This window comes from Cavia porcellus, unplaced genomic scaffold (assembly GCF_034190915.1).
Source record: "Cavia porcellus strain 051 isolate PalLab524CR breed Dunkin Hartley unplaced genomic scaffold, mCavPor4.1 scaffold_25, whole genome shotgun sequence".
In the NCBI taxonomy this organism is placed as follows: Eukaryota; Metazoa; Chordata; class Mammalia; order Rodentia; family Caviidae; genus Cavia; species Cavia porcellus.
In genome coordinates this window covers 47032301-47051842 of record NW_026947508.1, presented here as the reverse complement: position 1 = coordinate 47051842, position 19542 = coordinate 47032301, and the positions used below count along the sequence as shown (strand labels likewise).

The 19542-nt window shown below is 40.8% G+C and overlaps 1 protein-coding gene and 1 pseudogene across 3 annotated transcripts in view; one reads left to right on the top strand and one right to left on the bottom strand.

Moving 5' to 3' along the window:
- Zyg11b (zyg-11 family member B, cell cycle regulator) overlaps positions 1-19542 on the bottom strand; it is an 84427-nt gene that overhangs the window by 37246 nt on the left and 27639 nt on the right. For all 3 annotated transcript variants that reach the window (XM_063236505.1, XM_063236506.1, XM_063236504.1), the window contains one exon: positions 11898-12652. In XM_063236505.1, the coding sequence (XP_063092575.1) occupies positions 11898-12652 (755 nt within the window). The remainder of the gene's footprint in view (positions 1-11897; positions 12653-19542) is intronic.
- On the top strand, positions 14284-15316 carry LOC100725265 (eukaryotic translation initiation factor 2 subunit 2-like; annotated as a pseudogene).

Below are 19542 nucleotides of genomic sequence, written 5' to 3'. Positions count from 1 at the left end.
TGACACAGGCTTGCTAAACTGCCCAGGTGTGCCTTGAACCTGCAATCCTCCCATCTCATCGCACGAAACAGCTGGGATTACAGACAAAGCCACCATATCCAGTTCCCCATCTGCCTTTTTCTTTATTATTTAGCAGGCCTGTGAACTGAACCCAGGACCGTGGCACTGAGTTACATCTCCAGTCCACTGAGCTTTTTATTTTTGGACAAGGTCTTCCTATCTGTCTTTAAAGGAAGCCTTTTCCTGTAGCTCACAATGTTAGAGCTACATTGGCCTTCTCCCTCCTTTAAGTCTTTCAATAAACTAAGTTGCTCTCTGCAAAAGGAGATTATATATAATGTCTACCCTCATTGAATCGTTCCATTCTCTATTTTTTCGACTAATTTCTACTTACCTTTCCTAACTCAAGTGTAATACTTCTTCATCAAAGCCTTCCCTGACCCACTGTTCTAAATTGGGTCTCCTGAAACATCTTTCCAAGGCTCTTATCATCATCACCCTTGGGTTAGTTGGACTATCGCATTCATCTATTCATTTTACCTCAACAGCTAGGATTGTGCTTAGTTCAGAATACACACCAAGTATCCCCCAAATAAACTGATTAATTTCCCCAGATTTATCAAACTCCCTAAGAGGCTCTGTTCAAAATTAAGTCTATCCCGTGTGTTATTCACTTAGCCAAGTTAATATAGTTATCCTTAAAATGTGGATCAGATACCACTGGACAACCAAATGTAAATAATGGGAAGTGGCTCTTTAATACAACTAGTAAGTAAAAATGAAATAATTAAACATCAGCATAATCCTCAGTAACAACAGAACTAGGTACTGAGCACTAATAACTGAAAAGGAAACAACTCCCCATTATGTTTGCCCCCAATAAAAGAGCGCGACACTTAAGGACCCGACCAAAGGTATAAACACTATTCTTATTACACTTGGAAATCCAGTTAGCACTTTTTAGGGAACACGGAGAAATATGTCCCACAAGCACAATTAAGCAATAAAATCCAAACTGAGGAAAATGCTGTATGTCCAAAGGACTGGATTTTTCATCAGACAAGTTTAAGAAAAAGAAAGGGATGAGGGAGGAACTAAATGATGTACTAAAGATTTTAAAACAGGCAGGATTAACCAAAGTGTGTGAAAGATAAACATTTGAGCCATAAAATGACAAAGCATTGCAAGGACACGATTATTACTAAAGTCTGGCCAGAGAATCCTTTGTGAAGGAAGCAGTCATGCAAAGAACAGGGCACACAGGCCTGGGGGAGCTGACGAAGTCTCCTGGGCAATGGTCTCAAGCATTGTTTGCCTTATTTTCTCTCATTAAGCTATGTAACTGCTATTTATCATTTTTGTATCTATTCCACAAAAAGGTAAAAACATGCATCAAAAAGTGTCATGCAGAGAAATATGCTCTCCATAAGGGGTAAGACTTAGTCTTTTCTGGACATACCATAGTACAGAGAGATACAAAAATGATCAAATAAACTCAGTACTCAGGCTTTGTACGAATGTAAAATACCCACATAGGAAAACAAAACTCTGTGGAAATGAGAGGATGCATCATGGCTGACACTACAACCACCTATATGACTTGCTCTAAAGTAAACTAGATCACAGTACTGTTGTTTAACAAATGACAGGCCACACAGGGATAATTTTTAAAGGCTGTAGAAATAACAATGGAAGTATCTTCACAAAATGCTTTTTTTTTTTTTTTTTTTTTAAAGACAAGAGTCTCACTTTGTAATTCAGGCTGGTCCTGAACACTCTATGCAGTTCAGGCTGGCCTTAAACTTGCAGTAATCCTCCTGCCTCAGCCTCCTGAGTGCTGGGATTATAGGTATGTACCACCACACCTAGCTTTTACAAAATGCTTCTTCAAGTTTCCATTTATGTAAAAAAAAAAAAATGTGTGTGTGTGTGTGCTTGTATATACAAACATTCCGATTATACATTCACATATATAAGCAGTTGCTCAGTAATAAATGTTTCAAATTGTTTCGTTCTTTTGTTTTTTCAGGTTTTTTTCTCTTTTTGGTCCCTACGGGGGACTGAACTCATGACCTTGTGCTTGCCCTATGCCGCTAAGCTAAGCCCTCAGTCCTTTTTTTTCCAGTTTTGTTTGAATCACCTTGAACTTCCTTACAGTTTGGAAAGACACTGAACTGTGAGATGAAAAAAACTGAAAGAAAACATATAAAGTAATCTCAGACTTCATTTAATAATATTCTAACCACTTTATAAATCTCTTACATGAAGGGCTGGGGACATAGCTCTGTGGCAAAAGCACCTGCCTGGCAAGCACAAAGTTCTGAGTTCAATCCAGGAAATATCTCTTATATGCAATACTGCTTCAAGTTACCTTTTTTGTACCAGGAATTTAACTCAGAATCTTGTACTTGCCAGGCAGGCACTTACCATTCATAATAGCTTCAAGTAAAATCAAACACTTACGAATTAACCTAACAAAGGAACTAAAACACTTTTGTAATAGTGTAATGAAAACTACAGTACCCTGAAAAAGATCAAAACCAACATTAGAAAATATAAAGATATCCCCAATTCCTGGATAAGCAGAATCAATACGTCAAAATGCCAAAACCACAAAAACTGATATATAGATTTAATGCAATCCCAATCAAAATACCAACAGTACTGCTTACAGAATTAGAAAAAATAACCCTAAAATTCATACAGAACCAGAAGAGACCCAGAGTAGCAAAATCAATGCAAGAAGCATCATAATCCCAGATTTCAAGTTATACTACAATGCTGTAATGACAAAAATAGCATGGTATTGCCAGAAAAACAGGTATGTGGCAGTAAAATGGAACAGAGAAACAATCCCAGCACATTTAGTCATCTGACTTTTTTTTTTTTTTTTTTGTACCAGGAAGCAAGCTCGTGCTTGCCAGGCAGGCTCTGCGCCACTGAGCTATATCCCCAGACAGCTATCTGATCTTTGACAAAAGACCCAAAAAATATATGTTGGAGGTAAGATGGCCTTTCTAACAAATGGTGTGGGAAAAACTGGTTATAGTCATGCAAAAGATTAAATCTAGAGCCATATCTATCACCATGTACTAAAATCAAAACAAAATTGATCAAATATCTAAATATTGGAAGAGACAATCTGCTAGAAGAAAAAATTTATAAAACTCAAAGACGTCTGAACGGAATACTAATTTCATAATAATACCAAGAATCAAGAAACATGAATCATGTCAAGTTAAAGTTTCTGCAAAACAATAAAAACTATAAAGAGAGTGAAGAAATAACCTACAGGATCGGAAAAAAACTGCCAGCTACTCCTTAGAGTACTAATATTTAGAATAACTGAAGAATTTTTAAAAAACTGTAGACTCCCTCAAAATAAAAGGCCCAATCAAAAAATCAGCAACTAGCCGAGTGTGGTGGCATATGCCTGTGATCCCAGCACTTAGGAGGTTGAAGCAGGAGGATCACTACAAGTTAGAGACCAAGCTGGGCTACAATGTGAGTTCAAGAGCTGCCTGAACTGCACAGTGAGATCATATCTCAAAAACACACATATACACACAGAGCAACTGAAAGGACTAGACATTTCTCAGAAGGGCAAATGGTGTAATGGTTGATACACTGTGACAACTTGAGAAGTTCAGGGCTTAATGAAGTGATTCAGCAGGCGACCAGGGTCCTCACTTTGTCCCTGAGCTTGTGCAAGAGGAGGGAACAGGAGGTGGTGTGAGTGCTGCTTCTGCCCTAGCAGATGGGGGGCCCTGCATACACTATAAAGGAGAGTAAGAGGCTCGCTCTCCCCCACTTTCACTCATACTGCTTTTGGCGTCTTCTGCTGCCTCACCCTGCCTTTAGAGTCAACTAATTATGGACTGAAACCTCCACAAGCTGTTAAATAAACCTTTCCTTCCTTAATTCTGGTGATCAGGTATTTTGTCTCAGCAATGAAAGTAACCAAGACAAAATTTGGTACCAGAGAGGTGGGGTCATTGCTGTGACTATCCTGGACCATGTGGTTCAAGAGCCTTTGGGAATAGCTTGTGGGAAGAGCTGGGAAAGGTTTGGAGATATCACCTGAAAGAGTGGCACTGACTGCCTTAAAATGTTCTGGTCAGAGTTTAGAAAACTAGAAGGCTGATACAAATGCTGCCAGGAAAGACCAGGCTTAGGAAGTTTCTGCTGAGAAAGACTTCATGGGTGATGGACTTCAGAAGATGTATGCTATGGTTTGGCAAAGTTTTTCTGCATTTTACTCATGTCCTCAGACTTTGCCTGAGATTGAGATTAAGGGCAGTGGACTAATTAATCCAGCAGAAGAAATTTTAAGGCAGTTGAGGCTATGGCATGATTTATTTTCAGAGACTTTTCACCTTAGTTATAGAGAATCAACAGCTAAGGACCCAGTGGGATGTCTTAAAACATTGTGAGTTTGGCCAGAAAGGAAGCTCCAGTAAAATTATGGACTACAAAAATAGAGTTGAGGAGATCTTAATTGCCGAGAAAAAACAGACTAGCAAAAATGGCCGGAGGGCAATTACAAGAAGCAGCAAGTCTCTGCGCTTTGTGCCCTCAAAACTGCGAAAGTGAAAGTCTTTGCTTTGAGAAGGCACAAAGCACCATATACCAGAATGGCAGCAGTATAGCAAATTTGTTCCTCAGAATTAGATTCAGACACCTATAATCCCAGCAACGTGGGAGGCTGTGGTAGAAGAAGCCTTACAAATTCGAGATCAGCCTGGGCTACAAAGTGAGCTCGAGCCAGCCTGAACTACGTAGCAAGCCCTGTCTCAAAAAGACAAAAAAAAAAAAAAAATTAATTAGATTCAAAATGCCCAGCGATCTAGGCACTCAACCCCTACAGCCAAGAGAAAGGAAAGCCTGGTACTGCTCCCGCTGGCAGCAGTCCTGGGCAGCATCCATATGGTGCTGGCTTTAGGTGCATGCAGAATACAACAGATGAGAGGTTAAGATTTCCAACCTGATTTCAGAAGGTCTGGGAGCCCAGACAGTGCACCCCTGAGAGGGCAGTGTGTGAAGCCAAAGGTGCAGTAGAGACCCCAGAAGTTTGGAGAAGCCAAGAATGTGGATCATCTGAGGAAACCTGCGAGGAGGGAGCAGTGTAGGCCTAAGAGAGAAGCCATGGGACCTACAATCAATCAACAGAAGGGCCTTAAGTGTGGAGCCACGCAAGATCTTTGGAGCAGACAATGTGTCATGGACTGCCTTAGATGCTGCACATGGAACTACAAGACTTAATGTTTGCCCTGCTGGATTTTTGACTTGCTTTGGACCCAATCTTTTGTATCCCCTAGTTTACAACTTTTGGAATGAAAAACGTTTATCTTGTGCCATTGAATGTTGGAAGTATTTAACTTTGTTTTCATTTATACTGGCTTGCAGCTAAGAGTACATCTTAGAGGAGACTTGAGATTTGGACTTTTCAGCAATACTGAAACTGTTTCATCTTTGGCAACTTTTAAGAGGGACTAAATGCCTTTTACATAAAGGGATGTACATGAGTCTTTGAGGGGTCCAAGGATGGGAATGTTATGGTTCTAACATGTTGATACACTTAACACTAGTTCTTAAGGATTGTTAAAGCTGTGTTATAATGTTCAAGTTGTGAGAATAAGCAGGTCTTTGCATCTGGAAACTAGTTTAAAGGACTGTGTCTGGTTTGCCAAATTGACAGGGGTGGATTATAATGGTTGATACACTGTTTCAATTTGAGAAGTTTAGAAGTTTACCAAAGGCACTCAGCAGGGATCCAGGTCCCTCCCATGGCCACCCTACATCTTCATCCTGTGCAAGAGGAGGGAGCAGGAGATGGTGAGAGTGCTACACCAACCCCAAGGGTTGCTAGCCTGCACACCATAGAAGCGAGGAGTAGAGGAAGGTTTGCCTCTCCTTTGGCTCTTGCTGCTTTTGCTGTCTTCTCCTGCCTTAATGTTGCCCTGTGCTGTGCGACCCTGCGTGGAGCCACCTGGCTGTGGACTGAAACCTCCACAAACTGTGAACTGAATAAACCTTTAATTTTGGGTGTTGGGTATTTTGTCCCAGCTTCTGTAAAACCAGAAAAATAATCAACAGAATGAAGAGACAACCTATAAAATGGGGGCGGGGGCTGCTAGCTACCCCTCAGACAGATACATAGTGTCACTACAGAATTTAAAAAAACCTGGACTCCTTCAAAATAAAAGGCTTAATCAAAAAATGGGCAATTGAAAAAACTAGACATTTCTCAAAAGTATAAATGCTCAATGAGTATATAATAACATGTGCATCATCTCTGGCCACACTGAAATTCCATCTGACTCCAGAAAGAATGGTTACATTAAGAAATAAAAAAAAAAAATGCTAATGATGTTGTGAGGGGAAAAAGAAATCCATCTAGATTGTTAATAAGAATGTAAACTAATACTATCGCTATGGAAATCAGTATGGAGATTCCTCAAAATACTAAAGCTAGAAATTCCAAAATGGACATGGTAGTACACACCTATAATCCCAGCACTTGGGAAACTGTGGTAAGAAGATCACCATAAGTTCAAAACCAGCCTCAGCTACATAGTGAGTTTAAGGCCACCCTGAACATCATGGCAAGACCTTGTTTCAAAAAGAAAAAGGAAGAAGAGATGCCATTCAACCCCCAGCTATTCCCCTTCAGGAATCTTCCTGAAAGAAATAAAGTCATCATAGAGTGATATATACACACCCATGTTTATAGCAACACAATTCATAATAGCTACATCTTAGACTTGGTCTGTATGTCCATAAACTGCTGAATAGTTAAAAAAGAAGCAGTATTTTTACACAGTGGAGTTGTTGTGGCTTGTACCTGCATGTCCCCGTCAAGCTTCATGCGCTTCTGGATGGGGCTTTTGTATCTGGCTATACTAGGGTGTGTGATACCGGGGTTAAGGGTGTGTGGTACTAAATTAGTCCACTACGGAATCTGTGCAGTGCTGGTCATGGCTGGACCTGCTGGGCAGCACTGCCTAAAAGGCTCACAGCCTGGATGAGGTACAAGGGAAAGGCAGGCTTGCCACATGCTGCCTACTACTTCTTGACTGCCTTGCCAGGAACTGTTTTTTCCTATGATGCCTCTCTGCCATGCTGTACTGCCTTGAAGCCTGCTGACTATGGACTGAAACCTTTACAAACTGTGAGGTGAAATAAACTTTTCCTTCTTTAACTGTGGATGTCAGGTATTACATCTCTGCAACAAAAAAGTGAAAGAGGAGTACTACTCTGCCATAAAAAGGATAGTGTGTTGTTTCTGCATGATGGAGTACTATTCTGCCATAAAGAAGGATAAACTTGATGAGATAGGTTGGTGCATGCCTATAATCTTAGCACTCAGGAGGTTGAGACAGAAGAATGGCCTTAAGTTTGAGTTCAGCCTGGGCTACATAGTGAGTTCAAGGCCAGCCTGAACTTCATAGACTCCAAAAAAGAAAAAATTGAACCTCTCTTCTTTTAAGTCATGAGTGTCAGGGATTGTGTCCCACTGACAAGAAAGTGACTGAGACAAAAAAAAGATAAACTACTCATTTAAAGAAAAATAAGTGTACTTTGAGACCATAATGTTGAGTGAAATAGACACACAAGCTTAAATACTGCATGGTTTCTCTTATATGAGAAACCTAAAGTACAAACAATTTAAAGAACAAAATACCAGGTAAACAACAGGAAACAAAGAGACAGATGTTGACAAATCAGAAGGGGACCAAAATATGGACAGGAGCTAAGAAAAATGAAGACGTGCTGTACATGTATCAACTGCCCATGATAAATACAATTATGATGCTCTACAAGGATATACTAATCTAAATTATGAAAAATACAAAAAAAGGGAAATAGTCCTTAACTATGAAATTAAGCCTTATTAATATTTAATGTGTGCAGGGGCTGAGGATTTAGCTCAGCGGCATAAGTGCCTGCCTTGCAAGCAGGCAGTCATGAGTTGGATTCCCGGTACTGAAAAAGACAAAAAAAAAAAAAAAAATTTAATATGTGTGAGCCAGGGATTTCGCTCAATGATGTAAGCGCCTCCTGGCAAGGGCAAGGTCGTGAGTCTGACCCCTGGTACCCCCCCCCCAATTTAATGTGTGTCAAAACTAAAACTGATCTCTAAGGACAAGTTCCTCTGTGTCTCTCTCTCCACAGTACTAGGTCTCACAGGTACTAAGCATGCTAAGCACGCACTCTGTCACTGAGTCACGACCCCAGCACTCAGTTCCTTTGTCTCTTTTTTGGAGATAAGCTCTGGTTATGTTTCCTAAGCTAACCTCAAACTCCTGGGCTCAAGTGATTGTTCTAACTCAGCTTTTAAAAGATGAGAGTACAGGCACACCCCACCATGCCTGCAGACCATTTTCTTACAACGCTCTGTGCCTTACTAATACAGTTCTCACACAGGATTGAAACTTTTTTTCTGCAGTGCTGGAGATGGAACACAGAGGTGCGCTACCTACCTCTGACATTTTTTTTCTTTGAGACAGGTTCTTATGATGTAGTGAGGTTGGTGTGAACTTGTGATCCTTCTGCCCTGTTCTCCTGAACAGCTGTATTAAAGATGCACGCCAGATGCCCACCCAACACTGACTGAAGCTATTTTAAATCTGTCTTTCGTCTGTTAGACTAGATTTTTTTTATAAGAATACTAAATCAGACATCTTTGAAAAGTACTATGTAACTTTTTTTAAAATGAGCCAACATCTCTGTTGATTACTGCAGTTCAATACAAAAGTCTAAATTCAAAGGTGAGGACAAAAGTCTAAATTCAAAGGAGATACAAATTTAGGAGTCATCACATAGTGGCACACACTGGTAATCCCAGTGCTTGCCAAGGCTGAGGCAGAAGGACCGCCACCAATTCAAAGCCAGTGTGGGACACATAAAGAATTCAAGACCAGCTCGAGCTACATAGCTAGACCCTATATCAAAGAAACAAACACACAAAAAGAAAACCTGTAAGTTTCAGGACCCAAGCACAGAACGTATCAATAGTTAGAGGGTTGGCAAATGACAAAAACCTAGTAAAGGAAATTGAGACGGTGGCAGTAAGAAAAATGGGAAAAAATAAGAATCATGCCAAGTGTAATGCTGGAAGCTAAATTAAAAAAACTGTCTCAAGGAGGAAGATGATCAAGAGCATCCGCTAGCCAGGCATGGTGGTGCATGCCTGTAATTCCAGCACTCGGGAAGCCGAGGCAGAAGCATCACCACAAGTTCAAGGCCAACCTGGACTACACACGGAGTTCCAAGCCAGCATGACAGACACAGTGAGACCCTGCCTCAAAAACCACACACACACATACACAAACACACACACATAATCAACTCCATCAAGTATCATGTTAGGTAAAATAATATGAAGACTAAGAATTAATATTGGGTTTAGCAGACTTACAAAGACCTTCAGAAACTAGAACCAAAGCTTGGTAGGAAATAAGGCTGGGGATGTAAAATCCTTGATGAGAAGTGCATGCTTAGGAAAACGACAGAAGATAAAATGGAGTGGGGGAAATAGTGACGACAGATTTGGGGATTGTAAGGTCAGAAAAGCAGCTGTGCTGAGACCAGAGAGTAAGGGGGACAGACATTTCCTAGTGTACTCCACAGGAGCACGAGGTGCCGGGAAAGACACAGCTTCAGAATCAAACAGTCCAGGGTGTAAAACTCAGGCTCAATACAGCTGGCCGTGACCCTAGAGACACCATTTTCTCAAAAACAAAAGGAAGGTAGAGAAGGAAGGAGAGATGGAGGGAAGAAAAGAAGGAGGGAGGGAAGAAGGGAAAGTAGGAAGCAGTTAGGAAGGAGATGGCCTTCTGCTCTAGCTGAGGACAGTAATACCTTTCTTACAGAGTTAAGGGACCAAAGCAAGTAATGCGTACAGAGGCACAGTCAGCACTTTTTTTTTTTAAACCACCATCCCACATAAATACTAGGTAGTTACAGTGATGATTTTTTGCAGCCTTTAGTGTGGTCTAAAAACAGAGGCACATAAAGCCAAAAAGTAAATGTAACCTAAAAGTATCACAATACAGCACTGAAATAATCCTTTCAGACAAGATTTTCACCACCTAAACTAGACAGTTCCTCTTTGGCAGGCGGAGGGAGGGCTGCAGGGGTTGAACCCAGGGCCTCACACTGAGCTACAGCCTCAGCCCTTCTGATCTTTTTTTGTTTGTTTGTTTTGAGACAGGGCCTTGCTAAACTGCCAAGATGGCATGAACTTGTGATCCTACTGCCTTAGCCTATAAGCTTGGGATCACAGGCATGTGCCATTATGCCCAGAAAAATAAAACAATTCTTAAAAAAGGAGACAGAGCAATCAATTTCGGCTCTCCTTCTCTACCATGATCTATTATTTTTCAGCTTTCAATTTAGTAGTAAAAGAAATAGGAACTTTTGCTATGACTATGTATATGCCTAAAGGACAAAGTTTCAATACGTAAGTTTTCTAAAAAAGGTGTTTTCAACAATGATTCCTAACTTTGGTTGATTATTACATTTCCTGAAAACTTTGTAAAAATACTTATGCCAAGGGTATGGCAGCACACGCCTGTTCTCCCAGCATTCAAGAAGGTGAGGCAGACAGAACACCACAAGAACACCAGCCTGGGTTACACAATGAGTGAAGGTTAGCCTGAACTACACAGTGAGACACTGACTCAAAAACCACTAAAAGTAAAAATAAACACAGCTGTGCCAGGGTCCAACCTCCTTACGGACGGACCATACAGATCTTTGCATGGGTATTCTCTGTACATAGAATGTTCTCTGTCAAACTAGCCACCCCTTAGGATCTCCACTCATTCACTGACCCTTCAGAGAAGCCTTCCTTAGGTCAGATCTCTCTGCTACACATTTCCCTAGGTACCTTCTAGATTTTTAAACTATAAGGTTAGGGGCTGGGGATTTAGCTCAGTGGTGGCAAGAGTGAGGTCCTGAGTTTGATCCCTGGTACCAAAAAAACAAAACAAAACTGTAAGGTTAGAGTATAAATAAATAAATGTAAATAAATAAAAATCTGTAACAGATTTGTGATCATGTCACCACCACATCCATTAGACTAATCTCCTATGTCTTTTTCATCTTTGAACCCAAAAGTGTATCAAGTCCAAGTGATGTTTGTTCAAACTAAATTTAAACCATTAAGCACAAGAAACCTTAAGAAAAGAAAATTTTTACCATTTCTACAGTGAAGATTTCCTCCAAGAACTTGATCTCCCATTAGGTATTCAATTCAACAAGGAACATTCTTAGTTTCGTAGAAGTGATCCATTAGAAATATGTTAAATATCTAAACAGTACCATAACAAGACACTGTTTATTTAGTACCTACTGCTCGCTGTATTTTATAATTATTAATCTTCAGAAGAATTCTGCAAGGTAGAAATAATGTCTATTTTATAAACAAGGAAATGGAAACTCAAAATTAACTTACTCCAGAGTTTGCTTGGAATGAGGAAGCATGAAAGCTGGGTTTTTACCTAGAACTGACTGCATAGAAAGCCTTTCCTCTGTGCCAGTGGTGGTGAACCTAGTCATGCATGTTACAGCAGATTATTTATATCACTGAAAGCTCTAAGAGGTTCACCATCACTGTCCTATACAATTCCCTGCTTCGTATACTAAACATTTATACTAACAGAGTTTAGGCAACTAAGACTTTGATCAGCCTGACGAAATAATACTTTTGTTGTTGTTTTCTTTTGTTTTGTTCTTGGTTTTTTTTTTTTTGAAACAGGGTCTTACTATGTGGCCCAGTGGCCTTGAATTCCTGGTGATTCTCCTGCCCCCACGATAGCTCCACGAGTGCTAGGATTACAGACATGTGCTACCACATTTATGGCTAAAATAACACATTTTTAAGGTCTAACCTTCAAGTGTCCTTCGCCTGTGAGGAATTCAGAGTAACCAGCATCAGTGGCCAGCAAACCTACAAACTGCATGCTGGGCCGTTGCTGTATAAAGGCTTCAACAGCTTTATCTGTCACATGCTTTCTCCCAGAAACATCCAGAGAGACAAGATTGGGTAGGATGTCCTTTTGTTCTAGTAAGCGAAGAGCTATGTCTGATGTAAACTGTTTATCATCTGAGATATCAAGATGGTTCAGATGTCTGAGTTCCCGAACAACATCCAGGATCTGGGTAGTTGTCATTTTTAAACACTTCAAGTGGTGCATGGTTAGTGACTTGAGTCGGTCCCTGCAGGCCAGCAGAGCAGTGATGTCTGTGATTGAGGTGTTCGAGATGTCCAGGCTCTCCAACCGTGGCAGTGAGGCGACTTCAGCCAGGTCTTCATTGTAAAAGAGAACATTGGTGATGCTGAGAGCTCGAAGGCCGGAAAGCCGGCTGAAGCACCGCTCGTAAGGATCCTCCAGGGAGAGAGTCAAGGAGTTCAGCACCAAGCACTGGAGATTCTGCTGGATCCACTTGTTACTGCCAAGCCCGCTGATAATGTCCGTGATGGTGATGTCGGCATTCACACCTGTGGCATCAAGTTCCACTAATTTGTGGTGGCAGAAGGCTTTCCGGAAAGCAACAGCAGAGATCTTCGCTTTGCGAATGCAAGCTCGCTTTAAGCGCATCTGGTTGCCTCTAAAAATCCCCACAGTTCCATCATTCAGTAGACCTGGGGAGACACAAGCAGGACTTTTACTTCGAGAAACAGTTAAAAGCCAAACAGTGCTTCAGAAACTTCCTCAAGGTTTTCCCTGCTCTGGCTGGAGCTCCCGTCACGGGTTCCTCGGAAGGTGGAACGTGCTCTTACACAACGCTACTGTGGCTGCTTCCATGTCTGCCCTACTGAAACAGGTACAAATCGTGAAAATTAAAATAGCTTACTTCATTTAAAAAAGAAAAAGAAACACTTCAAAGACAACTAAAATGTCCACCATACTCTACATTTCCAACTTGTTTCCATGCAACTATTTCATTTGATACCTGTAATTCAGTAAAATGAGGGTATTACTATTACCTACAATTTGTAACTGAGTAACTGAGTAAGCTGAGGCTTACAAAATGGCTCTCCAAGATCACAGAGCTGAGCTAATAAGGAGCAGAATCAAGACTGTAATAGACCTTACTGACTCCACTCGCCCTTGGCTCTCCTAATCTTACTGGACACACAGACAGCTCTCCCTGAGTTTGATGGGGCTGTGCCTGTTCTCATGATGGGCTGTGGGGTGAAGTCTCTGTGAGCCAAGCATGATTTTCCATGCTATCTTCTCCTGTAAGGAGTCTTCCCGCTCTCGAGAGGATAGCTTTATGCAGGTGAAGTGGAGCAGCTATTATTCTGGATACTTAGGTGACTATGAAACAGAACTGCTGATGGGCTTATGGACTTTTATATCATGAGTGAAGTTTAAACTTTGGGTTAAGGTATTTTCATTTGCTACCAATGTATCTCTAGCCTATACTTTAACTTAACTATAACACATTACTATATAAACAAATATATATTATATTCAGCACATACATAGTGCTTATAGCTCATTATTAAACCACTAGGCAGATCTAAAACCTATTAAAAGGACCTAGGAGTTACAGCCCCTCTCTTTCAAATGAATGTAAGTAGGGAAGACACAGTAAACTCTTAAAGAAGTCCCTAATAGATGTACCTGCCTACCACTCCAGAGCGCTACACATACTCTGGAGCCATATCTCAGTGGTATCACATCAACTAACTTACTATGAAGTTAACTTCCTTTTTTTTTTTTTTTTTTTTTGGTCTTTTTCCTTTTTATCAGTACCAGGGATCGAACTCATGACTGCCTGCTTGCAAGGCAGGCGCTTATGCCACTGAGCTAAATCCCTGGCCCCGAAGTTAACTTCTAACTAACTTACTATAAAGAAAACAACAGCCAGGGCCAGGGATTTGGCTCAGTGGCATAAGTGCCTGTCTGGTTAAGCATAAGGTCTTGAGTTTGGTCCCCAGCACCCAAAAAAGAAAAAAAAAAAAAAAAAAGCAACAGCCATGCTGGTGAAAGGTAGTCTAGGAATAGTCTGGGGGTAAATGAGCAATTGGCAGAGAATAATAAAGAGCTTGATGTCAAGAGACTAAGTCAAGTGGGCCCTCAGCTAGCCCCTCCTGAAGATGTAGAACAGGCTGCCAGTGAGCCATCCTCAAATTAGAACGAAGGAGCTGGTGTACTTCCAGCGTTTGCCAGAAGGGGGAGGAGGCGCTCCTTTCACTGATGTGAGCGCCTGGGTGGTGTCAGGGATGAGGCCCAGGCTGACCTAACTCACTTCTCATGCTGAGCCATGTCTAGAGATGAGACGATTTTTAATCCTACTACAAGCAAGAAGAAAAAGTAGCCTTTTATTTAGAGGAGGAAGAAGGAAGGGGATGCCCAGGCAGAAGAAACAAAAAAGTGGAGCCAGAACCAACTGTGGAAGCCGAGGAAGAGGACAACAGGAAGAAAGGTACATCTGATAATCTAGATGACTTGAATTTCTTGGGGTTTTGTTTGTTTTGAGAAAGGGTCTTACTAGGTAGTTCAGGCTGGCCTTAAACTCATTTATGTATCCCACACTGTCCTCGAACTCACAGTGATCCTCCTGCCTCAGTCTCCCAGTGCTGGGATTACAGGCATGTGCCACCATACACTTAGAATTTCCTTAATCAAAAGAAGAAGAAGAAGAAAAAAAGGTATTTGATATTGATGAAGCTGAAGAAAACACAAGGGATCTTAAGATTGAAAATAACATCCAAGAGCAAGCTGAACCACAGGATGACCTTGATATAATGCTTGACAATAAAAAGAATGTCAAGTTCCCAGAAGAGGATAAAATACTAGAAAAAGACAAAGCTTTAGAAGATGAAGACAGCAAAAAAGATGATGGTATCTCATTTAGTAACCAGACAGGCCCTGCTTCAGCAGGCCCAGAAAGAGACTACACACATGAAGAGGTACTGAATTGAGTGTTCAGTATCATTAGGGAGAAGAAAATTTGTCATGAAACCTCCAGGTTGTCTGAATAGGAACCAAGAAAAATTCTTTGGTCAACTTGACAGATATCTGCAAACTATTGTATCATCAACCTGAGTATCACCTTGCATTTTTCTGGCAGAATTGGGTACAAATGGGTCTATAGATGGTAATAATCAACTTACAATCAAAGGAAGATTCCACAGAAACAGGAAATATCTTAAGAGGATACATCAAGGAAATATGTCGCTTGTCACACGTGCTGATCACTGGACACAGTTCTGCAGGACACCCAGTGCCATCTCTTACAATGTGAAACCTGTCATTCTCCATGCTCTATTACCAGTATCAAAACTGGCTTCTAGACAGGCAAGTGAACAATACTGTGTGCCAAAGCTAACTCACTTGCTAATCACCACTGATATTTTTTTTTAATCTTTTTGAGATAGGATCTTGCTATGCAGTTCAGACTCACCTTGGGCTCACTTTGTAGCCCAGGCTGGTCTTGCAAAGAACTTGCAATGATCCTGCTGCCTCAAGCCTTCCAAGTGCTGGGATTATAGGAGTGAGCCACCATGCCTGGCAATCACCACTGATTTTGCAAAGTGTATTTTGAGCAATCAGCTGTACAGTTTTACCATCAGCATACATATATCAAAAACAAGATAGAAAAGCTGCCAAGTTTTTTGGCAAATAGTTGGTGATCTGAAACCCTCGCCAATGCTCAACACTTACTACCTACTTTAACAACTGTCATTGAGAATGATAATGATGGGGTAAAAATGCTCTTTAGAAATTGTTCAGGGTGGCCGGGGATTTAGCTCCAGCATAAGTGCCTGCCTGGCAAGTGTGAGGTTATGAGTTCAATCCCTGGTACAAAAAAATAAAAATCATTCATAGACTTCTGTAAAATGCAAAATAAATTAACATTATTATAACAGTAAAAAAATTAGAACTAATGTATTTTTTAAAGGAAATAATCGAAGATTAGATAATTACAGAAAAGTTTTATAAAAACTGGCATAATGGACAAAAATAAATAATCACATGTTAAGCAACCCATTACACATTCTATTTCAATACTTTTTTTTTTTTGGTATCAGGGATCGAATTCATGACCTCATGCTTGCCAGGTAGGCGCTTATGCCACTGAGCTAAAATCCCTGGCCCTAAGTACAAAGATTTTTATTTTCCTTTTTGATGCTGGGGAATCAAACTTGGGGCCTTGTGGCCTTATGCATACAAGGCAAGAGCTCTACCGCAAAGCCACATTCCCAAACCCCCATTACACATTCCATAGAGTTGTGCTTTCTAATGCAGCAGCCACAAACTGCAAAGCTACTGAGCACCTGAAAAGCTACAGTGAATTCAGAATACCGTTTCCTGTACTGGGATTTGAATCTTGATTCAAACTAAACTACCTTTCTAGCTCCTTCTTTTATTCTTTATTTTACAGGGTCTTGCTAAATTGCTGAGTTTTTTAAATTGGACTGAAACTTCCAATCCTCCTGCCTAAACCTCCCAGAATGTTCGGATTATAGGCATGAACCACTATATCCAGCTCAAGGTAAACTTTTAAGTGCAAAACACATACTGTTTTCCTTTGTTTTGTTTTGTTTTGTTTGAGACAGGTCTCCCTATGTAGTGCAGGCTGGCCTTGACCCTCCTGCTTCAACCTCCTGAGAGCTGGGATTATAGGTGTGTGTAACCATGCCTGGTCACATACTTTGAGTTTGAATACACAATACAACAAAAAAAGAATGTAAAATGTCTCAATAACTTTATATCAATCACATGTTGAAATATACTAATTTGTATATATTGGTTTAAATAAGAATCCTTAAAATGTTTTACCTTCGTGTGTACACAGGTACATGCATGTATGGGTTGCTGGGAATAGAACCTATAGCCTCAACTGTGCTAGGCAAGCACCTCACCATTGAGCTACACCCCCAGCCCTTGTTTTTAGTGTGGTCACCAGTCAATATAAACTGTTTCTACTGGATAGTGCTAATCTAGAGATAGTCTTTTAAACTACCTAAACTCTGTCTCAGGGGATAAATTTCATGATGGGGTTCCATCCACTGAACAACTTTTTCATGCGTGTGTTGTTTTTCTTTTTTGAGACAGGGTTTCACTGTGCAGTTCAGGCTGGTCTTACACTCACTTTGTAGCCCAGGCTGGTCTCAAACTCATAGTGATCCTCCTGCCTCAGAGTTTCAAGTGCTGGGATTACAGGCATGCACCACCACACCTGGACTTTTATGGTTTTTTGAGTCAGGGTCTCTCTGTGTAGTTGAGGCTGGTCTTAAATTCACTATGTATCCCAGGTTGGCCTCCAACTATGGTGATTCTGCCAGCTTGGTCTCCCAAGGGCTGAGATTATAAGCGTGTACCACCATGCTCAGTCAATGAACAACTTACTGTATGTAGGTCAAGCAGTATTAAATATTGTAGATACAAAAAAAAGATACGCCTCAATACTTGATTTATAATTATACAGAGTAAAAAAGACACAACCAACCATAACAAAAGGAGATGTATGTTATACCAGTACCAAGTACAATAAAGTAATCCATTATAACTGGACATCTGGTACAGACTGGACATTCAAAGACAATAAAAGAACTCAAACATAGAGACAAAGTAAAAGCAGAATCAACAGGAAAACAGTCCATATGAACAAAATCTTACAGATATGAAGGCACATTACATGGCTAGAAAACAGCAAGTAGTTCCAGATTGCTTGAACGTATGAAAAAGAAAGCCTGCAGCCATGTTTCTCTAATAAAGAAGAAAAGAAAAACACAGATGAAGATCTAGATGTGAGAATGTACTGCATCTCTTGAGATACAAGCATGCAAATGGAGAGACAAGAAATGAGGCTGGAGAGGTGAGCTGTGAACAGAATACTATGAAAGGTAAATGAAGCAGTCCAGCTGGAGACCTTGGGACCCCAGGGAACACACAGTGGGATCCTGGGTGTCTTTCTGGTCATGTATCCTACACCTGAAGTTGAAACTAGCCCCACAGAAAACACCAGTGAGCACAGACAAGCTCCAAAAAACTCTGCTCACACCAGCCAAAGTAGCAGGGAAGGCACAGTCAGCGAGACAGGACATTTTTTGGACAGTAAGTGTTCTACTTCAGCTAAATGTCATGGCTGGGGGAGGACTGTGACCCCAACTCCCGTCTGTGCCAGCAAATGCTAAGGGTACCTAGGTTTCTACCCTCACAGGGCTGCAACTGCCCCAGTCTGCCCAAGGGAGGCATGAGCAAAGGAAGGGTAAGGAGCCAGGCCTTTAATCTCGACCATCTGGTAAGCCCCCTTTGCCCCTATGGTGTCATGGAAGCCATTTGGGAAGCCCTGGCTTGAACTTCCACCCAGCAGTAATGAAGTCCTCCAGTCTCCCACTCTGGGTAACATCATAGGAAGCCTGGGGAGAAGTTAGGACTTTTATGCTACCCAGCGGTAAGGAGATCACTGCTTCCCAACGTGGTGTCAGGGATGGGGAATCTGAATGATCTATTCCTCTCCCTCTCAGCTAGAGGTATCACTGGAATTCTAGTGGAAGCCAGAGCACCAACTCCTACACAGCATTATCTGAAACACTTAGGTTTCTATCAAAAATTACTTATTCTACCAAGAACAGAATAAAAGATAATAGATGTCAACTGAAGTAATAGAAATTCTTAAATTATTTGATGAAGATTTTAAAGGAGCAATGATCAAAATGCAGATATATTTTCAAAAGTGAGCAATTACTCTCTTTTGAAACAGATGAAAACCGGGAAGGTTCCCTAAAGAAATAGAAAACATTAAGAATCAAATGAAAATTTTACAACTGAAAAACACAGTACCATTGGGCTCCAAACCAAATTTAGGGAACACAAAGAGAAATCAGTGACCTACGAGATTAAAAAAAAAATCCAAATTTAGACAGCAGGAAAAAAATACACTAGAAAATCTCCCTATATAAACACACAAAGCTAATCTCCTAAATGGTTGTGTAGTTTTGTGGGGGACTTTTCAGCATATATAGTACTTACTGAAATTCACCCTTGTTCCTACAGCAGGTTGGAAAACTTCAAAGAGCTAATAGGCTTCAGCAAACTAGTAAAACCAAGGAGTACAGAGGTCTCCTTTCCTAAATTATTAAAAAAAATCCTCAATTATAGCTCTATCTCTCCCTAGCTCTTTCCTGGATGCATTTTCTGCACATACATTGAACAGTGTTTTTTGTATACATGTAGTCACATCCAGGGATTTAGCTCAGCAGCACAAGCACCTGCCTGGCAAGCACGAGGTTCTGAGTTGATTCCCAGTACCAAAAATAAACAAATACATAGATAAATAAGACCTTTAAATAGTGTAATCCTTTAGCTGGCACACAGTAGTAGGGTGCAGGAAGGCTGAGCGGCACAATGGGAAAAGGGTATATGCATAGATACAAAGACCTCCGCCCACACTGTTCCCTAGCAGGGTGACTGGCAGGAAGTGACTGCTCGGAACCTCCATTTCAGTATATGTGTATTAGTGAAAGTCATGATAGCTATATATGTAAAATGCCTGGCACAAAACAGGCAATCT